Source organism: Mya arenaria, chromosome 3, assembly GCF_026914265.1.
Source record: "Mya arenaria isolate MELC-2E11 chromosome 3, ASM2691426v1".
Classification (NCBI taxonomy): Eukaryota; Metazoa; Mollusca; class Bivalvia; order Myida; family Myidae; genus Mya; species Mya arenaria.
The window spans coordinates 61,600,077-61,615,817 of NC_069124.1; the positions used below are offsets into that span (position 1 = coordinate 61,600,077).

The 15,741-nt window shown below is 39.4% G+C and overlaps 1 protein-coding gene across 1 annotated transcript; it reads left to right on the forward strand.

Moving 5' to 3' along the window:
• The first annotated feature begins 295 nt into the window (after nt 1-295).
• On the forward strand, nt 296-14,816 carry LOC128226884 (organic cation transporter protein-like). Its single transcript, XM_052936987.1, has 11 exons — nt 296-555; nt 1,159-1,309; nt 2,965-3,155; nt 3,617-3,847; nt 5,052-5,254; nt 5,436-5,771; nt 5,948-6,082; nt 6,338-6,423; nt 7,437-7,557; nt 7,807-7,879; nt 13,439-14,816. Exons 2-11 carry the CDS (start codon nt 1,168-1,170, stop codon nt 13,610-13,612), a joined length of 1,692 nt encoding a protein of 563 aa, XP_052792947.1. The 5' UTR covers nt 296-555; nt 1,159-1,167; the 3' UTR covers nt 13,613-14,816.
• The last annotated feature ends 925 nt before the right edge of the window (nt 14,817-15,741 follow it).

Sequence of the window (15,741 nt, forward strand, 5' to 3'; positions counted from 1 at the left end):
TCCGATCCCTTTCATGAAAGATATTGAAATTGTTAATTACGAGGTCCCTAATTATATAACTTTGATAAATATTTAATAGTAAATTAGGAATATAGGGAAAAAACTTGGTTTTACAGTATGTGAAACACAATACTTCGTAAAGCTGTGCCGTGAAACACAATACTTCGTAAAGCTGTGCCCTAAGTATACGCGATCCAGTTCGATAGTATCAGCCAAAATTTGGTGAATACAAAAGCATGAATGAATGGTTATCGATTAACGATCAAATATCAAATATATGTCCTGATTATAGCGTTTTTGACAAAAAACCCAATTGATCTTTTGGTCTTTGACAAAACCCCAAATGGATGATAAAAGATTCCGATATGTACATTGAGGCATGTAGTGTGTGAATGGCATCCAGATCAGACAGGTAAATTCTGGCAGATCGAATACCGCCTGCGCTACCCAGGTCAGCTTGATTTCACGTGTCAGAAGTGTGCGCCTGTTAACTGAGGCCATCATAAATACCGATCATAAAACTTCTTGAAACGCGAGTGCCAACTGATATCAAAGGTACGCTTTTATATTATATATTGTATATTCTTTATTAAAGCATCGTTGTTAAAATGTATTTCACTTTTCTCATTTACTTAACAGGCTGTCATAATAGCATGACCTCTTTGAGTTCTTTGAAATCTCAATTTGTCGATAAATGTTATCGTATTTAAGGCATCTCTGATTACGGAATGGGGAAATGTTTCTTTAATATAATCGATTATCGGTCAGAAAGTTAGATATCTGTAAACGCTTAGATAAACGGGGGTAATTTATTTTAGCACCTAATGCCATAGAGTGAAAGACTTATCTAAGCCATTGGTGAGACGCCTGCGCGATTTGTGGAAGCCCGGGAAAATATTATAATTAGGAGCAAGTGTATAACACGCTGTTATGTTAGTTGACCGCCAGCCTCTGATGTAACGCGGTTCTACACTGCTACATCACTTGATTCTGTGTTCAAGAAATCGTTAGACTGCATTCACTTGACTACCAGCGTATTGTAGTAAATGCTTGGATTTGAATATATGTGTTACTGCATGTATCGATGTATGAATGGTATATATGCATGTGTGTGAACGGACATAGGCAAACGGCTTAACTTTATTTTCTGTTGTGCAGCCTGCCTTCATGATGGGTACAAATCTTCAGGGAGTGGACGCTGTGTGGGTCGCCCTGCGTCCCTGGGGGCGATTCCAGGTCTTCCAACTTGCCCTCGTGCTTGTTGACTTCTTCCCGAGCGCCTTCGCCATCCTCAGCGCGGTATTCACAGGTTAGTGTCCATAACCATTCCATCACACATTCAAAGTATGCTGCTATATAGACCTGGTAAAACAGCCTACGGAACGTGTTTCGAATTATCATTTTTTTTATCTTAGTCTACGGAGTAACATCTCAATATTTTCCAAGGCTATATATAGAAACAATTGGCTAATATCCACGAAATAGACTCACTGAGGTTAGTCTTGGGGATAAGGATGAATATTTTATTGAATACGGACTCGGCAGCCGAACGAATCGATACCGAACGTGATGCATTATCTCTTACAAGACAAAGGTTTATGCCTAGCAGTAGACTGCCATAATTTGGCAAAACTCGGTCGAATTTTGGTATTTCGTTACCAAAACTCGGTTGATACAAACATACCGTCCAAAATACAGTGGTTTGTAATAAAACAACAACAACAACATTCTCATAATGATAATATTTATTTTAAACTAAATAACATCACTACCACCACCACCACCACCATCATCATCATCATCATCATTTGTCCATATTTTGTTTTTATTACATTGTAACAAAACAAATATGATTATGTTAAGACAACAATTAAGTCGACAACGATAGCGATGATGATGAAAATGTCGATGATTACATTTACAATTGGTGTTATTACGTCCAATCCAGGTGATGATGATTATAAAAGTGTTGTTGTTTTTTCAGTAATAAGTATGAAACATATGCCGAATCATAGGACTTGATATAAACAAGAAAACGCGTATGAGCGATGAAGCTATTGCGAGCATGCTTTCCCGGCGATCATGCGCAGAAACATGACATGAAATGGGGAGGAAAGATTTTTTTACAGTGGAAATTCAAAATTAGCATACGTAGTTACTGAGCTCAACAATTCTGCTGATGATAACTTTTTCTTTAGGGATAAGAACTTCAAATAAATTAGCTGAAGTTTGAGTTGTAAGAATGATGTATATAAATAAGGTTTTACCCACAAAAAAATAAAGTAGAGCTCTCTTCAATTTTTGCGAGCAATGAATATTAAATGATAATAAAAAATGATTTAGTGTTCTCTTTAAAACATTTGAATAGTCTTCATTTGATTTGATTTGAAGAGCTTTCTAATACGTTGAAGATAGCTGCACATATTTCAGTTCATGTAGATTTGGCGTTTCATTGTGTTAGTTGGTTCATAAATATGCTGAGTTTTCATTGTCTTAATATGAATCGTTTCATGATGACAAGACAAATTAAACTAATATTTTTGATATGCTTTTTACTGACCAATTCAATATAACCGTCTGTATAACTAATTATAAATTTAGACATTTTGCATTTGGAATATTGGAAACTATCTTTCCGACAACTTGCTAGCCAAGTGATATTGATGGATTTCCTTAAAAAGGTTGTAAACTTGCCAAAACACAATAAATGCTGAGTTTAAGTGTGTTTTAAAGTCCAACCAATTATATTCCATGTTGTGTTCCTTCTCCTCAGGGTACCATTTTCGATGTTTCATTATCCGATCAAACTACTAATAAACACAGTCCCTGGACGCCTCCTGGCATCGCATTAGTTTGCGTACTTCAATTGAAAAACACATTCAATTATTAAAAGTCGTTTCTGCCTTCTGACAGCGACCTGGCAGTGACTACAGATCATAGAGATAAATGATTAACTATTTCCAGGATACATCCCGGAATTCACATGTATGGATGCCGTGGACGGTGGGAACCAGACTGCTGACCGGAAGTTCGAGGTCCATGATGACCAGTGCTATTACGACGTATTTTCAGTTCATGGAAATCAGTCCACCCTTCTCGAAACAAGACAATGCACGAACTTTTCCTATGGCTACGAACACACATATGCTTCTGAGGTGAGAAAAACGCAATGCAAAACGTTTAAAACAAGCGTTTTACGAATGATACTGCACTCTTACAAATCGACAGTTTTGACATTTTTATTGTTTTTGTTGTTTTTTTATCTCAGAATCAGGTCATTTTGGCATCGATGCCTTCAATTCAGTCATATAACCTGTATAAGATTACTCAAAATAGAACAAATTTGATTTGTTAAGTTAACTGCCATAAAGCGTTAGTAACGCTTTAAGACATAAAACATCATTTTTAAACCTCAATATGAAAACTGCGATCTGCTCTTTTGTCAGCAGTCTTAAATCATTGGTTTCCAGACATTTACACATCGGCTCATGCCAAGACAAGAAAAATGAAAAAAGTTGTCAAATCCATCAATTTGTGAGAGTAATTAATATGGTAAAAATGAATTTTAGCATATACTCATAATCTACAGTACAGCAATTCTTATTTTTGTTCCTAGTGGGGCCTGGTTTGCAAGCGTTCAAACTTGGCGGCTCTTGCTCAGTCACTTGTGATAGCCGGGCAAGGCATCGGTGCCCTCACCATGTCACACGTGGCGGACCGCGTCGGCCGGAAGACGGTTCATGTGATCTCGCACTTGGGTATCCTAATCACGATGGGCATCATGGCGGCATCGCCGAATATTTACATGCTGTTGGTGCTCCGACTTGTGGCTGGGACCTTTCAACAGGTATTTATATTTCAAAATAGTTTCAACTAGATCCTTCAATAATGTCTATATTCTCACGTTGCCAACAGTTGAACTTAATTTTATCTAATGATTATCAACTGGCCGGTTAGCACAGTGGTATGTGCACTCGCTTCTTACCAAGGCGACCCAGGTACGGTTCCCGGTCTTGGCGCATGTGAGTAAGGTTAGTTGTTATCGGAAGGCGTGTAAGTGGGTTTCCTCAGGGTACTCCGGTTTCCCCCCACAACACATGGCTACACTTTCGCACAAAATCGAGCCAACGAGAATGGCTTTGTTTAAGTTATTATAATTTTCTTCACAGTCGTTGTTAAATATATAATGTTAAACTAAATGATTATCATGAATATTGCAAAATGTATATCATTATAAATCTATTCATCATGTTCTTGTTCTATTTCTCATTGGTTTAAATGGTTACTTTTCTGTCAATAAAACAGGTTTATTGCTAGCAACTGATTATTTCTATCGCGGATGGAACGATGTTAGTCTTCAAGTGCGTTGGATTTTTGCATGACAGTTCCTGTAAGAACGGTAGATTTGCGTCATGTTAAAGGGACACAAACCAGATCGTTCCAAAATCGCGAATATTCGAGCTAGTATGAGGCCGATAATACATCATTTTACTTGATTAGAATGACATTGTGTCGCTGACTCAGCTGAGTTTTCCCGTTCAAAGTAGCGCATAATGATTTCGAAGTTTATAGTGTGTATATTAAGCATGTGAAAGTCACGTGATTAGTACAGATACCTACGCTATTTTTAAAATGACTGGGGTATGTATACGTGGTATAGAAACCCAGTAAATTCTCGAATTGGGAAAATACGCAAAAACTTCGAAAGATACATGTATCGTAACTGATATAATACATCAGTATTTAAGATTCAATGCGCTGTACACCCCGATATCAATATCATGTAGGTTTTTTGACCATTTTCGCTTTTTTCTTGCAGTTGTAATATCTGGTGTCTAGTCCCTTTAAAATCGAACTAAAACTACTTGGTTGGTTTTGCAAATTGCTATAAAACGGTTTTTGTTCAAAGTAAGTTTGCAAATTACGTAAGTGGATTTTCCCGTTGCAGTGACACATCTCCAGGGTTAGTTAATGATTAACTTTACATCATTTTCATCTTATTACAACCACCTGGACCTAGTTGGATCTAGTTGATGTATATCTGCTCTCAGGGCATGGTCTGTACTGGAAAGATCCTGGCGCTAGAAACATTCCCGCGAAAGCAGCGATCCCATATCGAGGCTGCCACCTTCCTGGCCTGGTCCTTCGGCATTATGGCCCTCACGCTGATTGGTTGGCTCTTCCAGTCTGTTGACTGGCGCTACCTGCAGCTCGCACTTGCCGCCTGCTCGCTGTATGCGGTGTTTCAGTGGTGGTAGGTGGCGCTGTATTTATTGATTTTTTAAACTTAATAACTCAATATCTCGTTCAGAAAATTGCATTAATCATCGATTTTCTTCTGTACTGTTTCAAATATACGTAGGGCCAAGGTCGTGAAGGCATGGCATATCCGTTTTAACATACATGCGCCGACATATTGATGGCGTTTATTACAGGATAATGGACGAATCTGTCCGATGGTTGGTCAGCAACGGCCGGATCAAGGAAGCTAAACGCATTCTGCGGAAGGCTGCTAGATGGAACAACGTCGACTATGCGAAGGTTGAAGCTGCCTTTGAGGCGCACGTGCATGTTGGATCAGTTTCGTCCGAACCTGACAGACCGCTCATTTCTATTGACAAGAGCAACGAGGACAACGGAGATGAACTTAATGAAAATGGTACGCAATCTGAGAATGAAAACGAAGTAGCTGGTGTAGAAAAATACACTGTGATTGACATTCTACGGAACCCTGCCCTTCGGGCAAATACGCTCATACTGTGGTACAGTTGGTAAGTCTACATATCGCTTGAACTTTTGTTGAAGTTTTTGGATTGACCAAAAGAGCAGTTTCGGTCTTGTCCATATGAACTATTAACAAAAAAATCATGTCTAGCAAAAAAATCAAACGCTTAATTGGCCTTCGAAATGAAAATTATCAATAACTAACTGTTTCCCGTTTCACCAGGATCGTGGCTACGGGCACGTACTACGGGCTTACGTTGGTCTCTTCTCATCTGGCCGGCGACCGCTTCGTTAACTTCTTCCTCAGTGGTGCAATCGAAGTACCATCTCTCACCCTAGAGTTCTACCTGTTTAACAAGTAAGTGCGTCTTGTTTTTTGTGAATTACGTCTTTATATATCTTTCTTCATGAAGTGTTTGTTCCGAACAGGTTTCAGAATTTGATATTGATATCGTCTCGTATGCTTTTGTCTCAGCCTGCGGTAAGTGAATTAGTATCGCAAAAAAGGACCAACATATATTGCAGTGATTACACAGCATACAAACGTAACTGCCTTTTCAGATTTTAACAAAGTACAATACACATGCATTGTTTGTACTGTTTGTGTTTGCAGGATCGGACGGAAACGGACACTGATCCTATGGTTCGCGATAGCAGCCACCACATTGGTGATATCGACCGCTATTTTAACAGCCTTTCGTGAGTACCTTTCCCAACTTATGTGTAAACATCCCGCAAAGATTTGAAAATGCTACATGAATGTTTGAAGTAACTTGACAGCTCCTGTTGGTATGTCTGTAATTGAGATTGAACCATGCTACGGAAAACAGGAATTGTACATATATTAAAGATAGGTTTATTTTTGTCTAGAAAACATATTTTTTTTAATGTTCCTATATTTGATTAATGTGGTTTGGAAGATGTTATAGGTGTTTAATGTGCTTATACAAATTGTACATTGACAGTGTATGAATTCAGTGTGTATTTCCTGTGTCTGGATGTAGTGTGTATTTCCTGTGTCTGGATGTAGTGTGTATTTCCTGTGTCTGTATGTAGTGTATATTTCCTGTGTCTGTATGCAGTGTATATTTCCTGTGTCTGTATGCAGTGTATATTTCCTGTGTCTGTATGCACTATGCAGTGTGTATATATTTCCTGTGTCTGAATGCAGTGTATATTTCCTGTGTCTGTATGCAGTTTACATTTCCTGTGTCTGGATGCAGTGTATATTTCCTGTGTCTGAATGCAGTGTATCTTGTCTCCTTTTCTGAAGGTGGTGTATCTTGCCTGTGCTTGAGGGCAGAGTATGTTTGTCTGTATGTGATCGCACATGTTTACGAGAATCAGTGCTTGTAGGTGTCAATTTATCATTTTTGTGTCGACAAGAGGCAATATATTGGTCCATCATTTGCAGGAGGTAATGTCCAACATTTGTGTTGACAAGAGAGAGTGCATCGTGCCTTGGTTTGCAGACCTGCATATGTATTATGATAGCGTTGACCAGGGAAATGTATATTAACACTGGTTGCATGTGAAGGCGATTGTGTTGGCAAGAGCCAGTGAGTTGACCGTTGTTTGGAGGTTTGGAAGCGGTAATGTATCACGATTGTGTTAGTTTGAGAAAGTATATACGGGAAGTAATGTATATTTGATAATTTCAGAAGGCAAAACAACATATATGTTCAATTAAAGCATCCCATTTTAACTTGCAGCTGGAGTCGGGACGGCGGCCATAGTGGCGACAGGTTTTTCTCTAGTGGGCAAGTCCGCCAGCACTGGTTCGTTCAGCACTGTCTTTCTCTACACGCCCGAGATCTACCCCACTAACTACAGGTACATTAAGTCTCATATTGGTCGTTTCTTCATATTGTGACGTTGTCTTGTTGAGTTCTGACCAAGTTCTTTCAATAATGCAAGACCAGAACAGGATTATGAAGTTCAATTATTTAAAATAACCTATCATTAAATAGTTTACAACAACGTTAAATTTCAAATTATTTTATAGAATAATCCAGATTGATGATGATTTAAAATACCCGGCCGGCTTGTCTGCAGAATAACGTTGATTACCTTATCTTTCAGAAATAGCGGTCTGGGGATTGCGTCATCCATCTCCCGAATTGGTGGTCTTCTAGCGCCGTTTGCAAGTAATTTGGTACGCCGCCATATGTCGTTTTAAAATTTATAGATATACTTGATATGGATATAATGCAAAATAACGTGTGAGTTTACTACATATTTAAAAAAACGTGACTTTCGACATATAAAGAACAATGGCGACTTTACATACTACATATACATTAAGCGGTATTACCATTTCTTACAATCGAACATGTACATTAAACTGACCCTGCCACACAAACAAATATAACTAGTTCGTTACACACAGAGGTCAAAAGTAAACTACGTATTTTCTCATCCTGTACAGAAATGCCAACAACTTTTTTTAAAAACTGTTATCTAAAAAATAATGAATAATACTAGCGACAGGACACTACAGAAACATAACACCGATATACGACCTTGTAGGCGACCAATATATAAACATATCACCTATATACGACCTTGTAGGCGACCACTATAGAAACAAAGCACTGAGATACGACCTTGTAGGCGACCACTATAGAAACAAAGCACCGAGAAACGACCTTGTAGGTGAACACTATAGAAACATATCACCGAGATACGACCTTGTAGGCGACCACTATAGAAACATAGCACCTATATACGACCTTGTAGGCGACCACTATAGAAACATAGCACCGAGAAACGACCGAGTAGGCGACCACTATAGAAACATAGCACCGAGAAACGACCGTGTAGGCGACCACTATAGAAACATATCACCGAGATACGACCTTGTAGGCGACCACCAAAGAAACATATCACCGAGAAACGACCTTGTAGTCGACCACTATAGAAACATAGCACCGAGATACGACCTTGTAGGCGACCACTATATAACATATCACCTATATACGGATTTGTAGGCGACTTCTATAGAAACATATCACCTATATACGACCTTGTAGGCGACCACTATAGAAACATAGCACCGAGAAACGACCTTGTAGGCGACCACTATAGAAACATATCACCGAGATGCGACCTTGTAGGCGACCACTTTATAAACATATCACCGAGATACGACCTTGTAGGCGACCACTATAGAAACATAGCACCGAGATACGACCTTGTAGGCGACCACTATAGAAACATATCACCTATATACGACCTTGTAGGCGACCACTATAGAAACATAGCACCTATATACGACCTTGTAGGCGACCACTATAGAAACATAGCACCGAGAAACGACCGTGTAGGCGACCACTATAGAAACATATCACCGAGAAACGACCTTGTAGGCGACCACTAAAGAAACATAGCACCGAGAAACGACCTTGTAGGCGACCACTTTATAAACATATCACCGAGATACGACCTTGTAGGCGACCACTATAGAAACATATCACCGAGATACGACCTTGTAGGCGACCACTATAGAAACATAGCACCGAGATACGACCTTGTAGGCGACCACTATATAAACATATCACCGAGATACGACCTTGTAGGCGACCACTATAGAAACATATCACCTATATACGACCTTGTAGGCGACCACTATAGAAACATAGCACCTATATACGACCTTGTAGGCGACCACTATAGAAACATAGCACCTATATACGACCTTGTAGGCGACCACTATAGAAACATAGCACCTATATACGACCTTGTAGGCGACCACTATATAAACATATCACCGAGTTACGACCTTGTAGGCGACCACTTTATAAACATATCACCGAGTTACGACCTTGTAGGCGACCACTATAGAAACATATCACCTATATACGACCTTGTAGGCGACCACTATAGAAACATAGCACCTATATACGACCTTGTAGGCGACCACTATAGAAACATATCACCTATATACGACCTTGTAGGCGACCACTATAGAAACATAGCACCGAGAAACGACCGTGTAGGCGACCACTATAGAAACATATCACCGAGAAACGACCTTGTAGGCGACCACTAAAGAAACATAGCACCGAGAAACGACCTTGTAGGCGACCACTATAGAAACATATCACCGAGAAACGACCTTGTAGGCGACCACTAAAGAAACATAGCACCGAGAAACGACCTTGTAGGCGACCACTTTATAAACATATCACCGAGATACGACCTTGTAGGCGACCACTATAGGAACATATCACCGAGATACAACCTTGTAGGCGACCACTATAAAACAACGCACCGAGATACGACCTGGTAGACGACCATTATATAAACATATGACCTTGAAGACGACCACTTTAGAAACAAAGCACCGAGATGCAACCTTGTAGGCGACCACTATAGAAACAAAGCACTTGTAGGCGACCACTATAGAAACATAGCACCGAGATACAATCTTGTAGGTGACCACTATAGAAACAGAGCACCGAGATACGACCTTGTAGGCGACCACTATAAAAACACAACACCGAGATACAACCTTAAAGACGACCACTTTAGAAACACAACACCGAGATACAACCTTGAAGACGACCACTATATAAACATATCACCGAGATACAACCTTGAAGACGACCACTATAGAAACATAACACCGAGATTTCACCTTGAAGACGACCACTATATAAACATATCACCGAGATACGAACTTGTAGGCAACCACTATAGAAACATAACACCGAGATTTCACCTTTATAGGGGACCACTATAAAACAACGCACCGAGATACGACCTGGTAGACGACCACTATATAAACATATTACCGAGATACGACCTTGTAGGCGACCACTATATAAACATAACACCGAGATACGACCTTGTAGGCGACCACTATAGAAACATAACACCGAGATACGACCTTGTAAGCGACCACTATAGAAACAAAGCACCGAGAAACGACCTTGAATGCGAACACTATAGAAACATATCACCGAGATACCACCTTGTAGGCGACCAATATATAAACATATCACCTATATACGACCTTGTAGGCTACCACTATAGAATCATAGCACCGAGAAACGACCGTGTAGGCGACCACTATAGAAACATATCACCGAGATACGACCTTGTAGGCGACCACTATAGAAACATATCACCTATATACGACCTTGTAGGCGACCACTAAAGAAACATAGCACTGAGAAACGACCTTGTAGGCGACCACTATATAAACATATCACCGAGATACAACCTTGAACGCTACCACTATAGAAACATAACACCGAGATACCACCTTGTAGGCGACCACTATAAAATAACGCACCGAGATACGACCTGGTAGAAGACCACTATATAAACATATTACCGAGATACGACCTTGTAGGCGACCACTATATAAACATAACACCGAGATACGACCTTGTAAGCGACCACTATAGAAACATAGCACCGATATACCACCTTGTAGGCGACCACTTTATAAACATATCACCGAGATGCGACCTTGTAGCCGACCACTTTATAAACATATCACCGAGATACCACCTTGTAGGCGACACCTATATAAACATAACACCGAAATACGACCTTGTAGGCGACAACTTTAGAAACAAAGCACCTAGATACAACCTTGTAGGCGACCACTATAGAAACAAAGCACTTGTAGGCGACCACTATAGAAGCATAGCACCGAGATTCAATCTGGTAGGCGACCACTATAGAAACAGAGCAACGAGATACGACCTTGTAGGCGACCACTATAGAAACACAACACCGAGATACAACCTTGAAGACGACCACTATAGAAACACAACACGGAGATACAACCTTGTAGGCGACCATTTTATAAATACAACACCGAGATACAACCTTGTAGGCGAACACTATAGAAACATAACACCGAGATACACCTTTATAGGCGACCAATATAGAAACATAACACCGAGATACAACCTTTAAGGCGACCATTTTATAAACACAACATCGAGATACAATCTTGAAGACGACCACTATAGAAACACAACACCGAGATACAACCTTGTAGGCGACCATTTTATAAATACAACACCGAGATACAACCTTGTAGGCGAACACTATAGAAACATAACACCGAGATACACCTTTATAGGCGACCAATATAGAAACATAACACCGAGATACAACCTTTAATGCGACCATTTTATAAACACAACATCGAGATACAACCTTTAAGGCGACCATTTTATGAAAACAACACCGAGATACAACCTTTAAGGCGACCATTTTGTAAACACAACACCAAGATACAACCTTGAAGACCGACCACTATAGAAATACAACACCAAGATACAACCTTTAAGGCGACCATTTTATAAACACAACATCGAGATACAACCTTTAAGGCGACCATTTTATAAACACAACACCTAGAAGACGACCACTATAGAAACATAACACCGAGATACAACCTTGTAGGCGACCATTTTATAATTGCAACACCGAGATACAACCTTGAAGACGACCGCTATAGAAACATAACACCGAGATACAACCTTGAAGACGACCACTATAGAAACATAACACCGAGATACAACCTTGAAGGCGACCATTTTATAATTGCAACACCGAGATACAACCTTGAAGACGACCACTATAGAAACATAACACCGAGATACAACCTTGAAGACGACCACTATAGAAACATAACACCGAGATACAACCTTGAAGACGACCACTATAGAAACATAACACCGAGATACAACCTTGAAGGCGACCATTTTATAATTGCAACACCGAGATACAACCTTGAAGACGACCACTATAGAAACATAACACCGAGATACACCTTTATAGGCGACCAATATAGAAACATAACACCGATATACAATCTTGAAGGCGACCTCTATAGAAACATAACTCCGATAATGATCACGAACTGACCTATTAGTAGAGCGCTATTTAGTATTTTACAAGATATGCCGGTCTGCTCATCCTCCAGTACCTTTGCGATCGTTTGAAGTAGCACAATGCACTTTACGATGCATTTTAAGAGGCTAAATCTCAACTTCTATTAATATTTGAGTCTTAATTTGAGACTCAAAAATCAAAACTACATATTTAATTTGGTCGTAAATTTGTTCTTACAAGAGCAATAGAACTAAAAAACAACAACAAGTAGTTCCTGTTGCAAACAACCAGTTTACAATCAGGCATATATGTTGTCAATTATAGTCATAGTTAACATAGTTTGACAGTTTTTAAGAATTCAATTTTTATACACCTGAGTCTCGAACCTCGGAACCAAGACGTAGGTGAATATGGGCCCTGTACTTGACTTCTTTGGTTTTGATAATTAAATTAAATTTGCACTCTTACTCCCAGATAAGATTTACCACAATAAATAATAGTGTTTTAATATTCTGAAAAGGATAAATTAATGTCGAAAACAATGGGTTTTATGAAGGAAACCGAGTTTAATTTAAACGAAATGAGCATAAAACACGGTATTTTCACCTTATGCGACTATAGTTGACCACATTAAATATTTTAGCACACGGTTACAATCTTGTTATCAGTAATAAAAAAAAATCCATAAATGCTTTATTTAGTAAGTAATGAAATATCAGTAAAAATTGATGTTTGTTATACATGTGTCTGCATTGATTTTAAATAAGAGTGCCACTTTAAAACAAACATTTGCATCTATAAACAATGCAGAGTATCAATGTATTAAGCTACATACTATATTTTCTCCAACCAGGCCTTAATCGCCATGTGGATTCCGGGCGCCATCTTCGCAACAATGTGTTTCATTGTGGTACTCCTGGCGATGCGACTTCCGGAAAGCGCCACCCACGAACTTCCGGCTACCATTGCGGAGTGTGACTCGTGGAAAAAACGCGGAAAGTCAGGGACGGGAAATACTGCAGCATAACTTTTTTTCTCTTTTTTAATAGAATAATTTTCCTGTGTGTTTTTTTTAATTATCGCTCATGGAATAATATGACTGTGTGTTTTTTTTTAATTATCAATCATGTTTTACATTATTTGAATGAAAATGACAGTATTGTTATATGATATTGATACATGCTCAGATTTATACAGAGAAGAGTGATTTCAGTTCAAACTACATACATGAAATTTATGCATAGTGTTCTAACTGTGTTGTCAAATGTAATAACTGAATTGTGAAAATCAGACCAGTATTCGCAATCTCATGGCTGAAAATTGCTGTGAGTGTATTGTTTTGTTTGGTTAACTTTTAACGATTTCTATGAAATACAAGTACTTTGTGGGCATGCACACTCTTTGTTGAAGTTGTCTGGAAGTTTTCGTCGCAGTCGGAAACAGATTGCGGCATCATCGACACTGGTCTACAATGCCGAATGCGCGCAATTAAAATTAACATTTTGTTCAGTGAGAATAAAAACTTTCTTCTTCTTTCGGTGTATACAAAACATGTGTATAAAATCATCTTTGTGAGCACTGCTACATCAAGCTATAACACCTTATTCCAACGCTCAATTAATCGTGACGTCACGCCCAGGAGCGGTCAGATGTTGGAGCCACTCCCTTCGGTGGTTCAGGCCGGACTGTCGGCGGTAGTTTGCGGTAATGCAACTATATTATGCGAGTCGGCGACGCTCCTAATAAAATCATGCTTTTGAATGATGTTTAAATAATCAACGAATTTCCTGCCAGCTATGAAACGGCATCCAAAGTTATGCACCTGCTAGTAGTGTTGTTTGGTGGTGGGCACTGCCATTATTTCAAGGGATGAACTCAAAACCGCTCTTAGTGGCATTGGAGAAAGGAGCGGTGTTACTCTTTAATCGCACGCTTAAGTGAAATTGTTTTTTCTCAAACACTGATGTTCCGGGCGAGGCAAAATACAAGGAAACTTGACAAATAACCATAAAGTGTGACCTTAACCTACATACCTGGGTCTTGCACGCGACACTCCATCTTCACGTGATGAACATTTGTGCCAAGATATTTTTAAGTTCTTGGTCAAGTTACAGCCAAGACAATCAACACAAATGACATGGAAAAGTGGTTAATCATGCCACGTTGTGTCCACATAAGAGTAAATAAATAAGAAATAAATAATGCTCGCGCTAGTGAGGACATAAAACTGATTTGATAAGTTGTTGTTGTTTTTCGAAAAATATAATGATTGTTAAAACAATGGTTGAAGCAATTGTCACAGATCGCAAAACAAGTTCATAGACATTTTCCAGTAATTTTATTAACATTATCGGCTGCTCTTAATCAAGGAACCATTTCTAAGACATTTGTTTCAAAAATATGTTGAAAATGGGCTATTTTGTTCACTAATGTGAGCAAGATTCAACAAGTACCTGACAGACTAATATTTGACAAAAATCCCGTTTTCTCAAGCCTTAAACCTCAAATCATCAGTTCACCGTACTAGTAAATAAGGCTTGTACAATGAAGAATAAACAAGCATTAAAGTTTAAGTGAAACGTTTTTCACATTGGCCCATCACCTTCACAGGCGTCTGAATCATTGTTTGTCACTAAAATGTTAAAACCATTTTGGGTACATAAAATGAGATAAACAACACATCTGAAGATATTTAGTGTCTTTGATATACAAAAAAGAGACACTAAATATCTTCAGCAGAAGTGTTGTTTTTGCACCAGTCATTTGTAACCACGCCCCCCCCCCCCATGTCCGGGGAATAGCGGGGACTTTGACTTTCGGTCCCGCCAAGCCCGGGCAAAATCTCCGCCCTGCGGGAACGATCTGCTGGTAAAAATCCCGCCAAATGCCCCCGCACCACACCCGCTATATTTGGCGTGAAGACAAAACCATCGCAGTCACCCGGCACTGCGGGGCCACGGCCCATTTCCCCGGCTATCCCCGGTATACCCCCGGACCTGGGGGGGGGGCGTGGTTAGAGTTGACTGTTGCATTATCTCATTTTATGTACCCAAAATGGTTTTAATCAACATTTTAGTGACAAACAATGATTCAGACGCCTGTGATCACCTTGATGCTGATTTATTCAATCTAAATATTAGAGTACATGTGCAGTTT

What these genes read in the sequence shown, in the direction of transcription:
- LOC128226884 (XM_052936987.1), top strand. Translation starts at nt 1,168, where the DNA reads ATGATGGGTACAAATCTTCAGGGAGTGGACGCTGTGTGGGTCGCCCTG. An exon ending in CGCTATTTTAACAGCCTTTC is followed by an intron (nt 6,424 to 7,436) that starts GTGAGTACCTTT and finishes TTTAACTTGCAG; the next exon opens with CTGGAGTCGGGACGGCGGCC. An exon ending in ATCTACCCCACTAACTACAG is followed by an intron (nt 7,558 to 7,806) that starts GTACATTAAGTC and finishes CTTATCTTTCAG; the next exon opens with AAATAGCGGTCTGGGGATTG.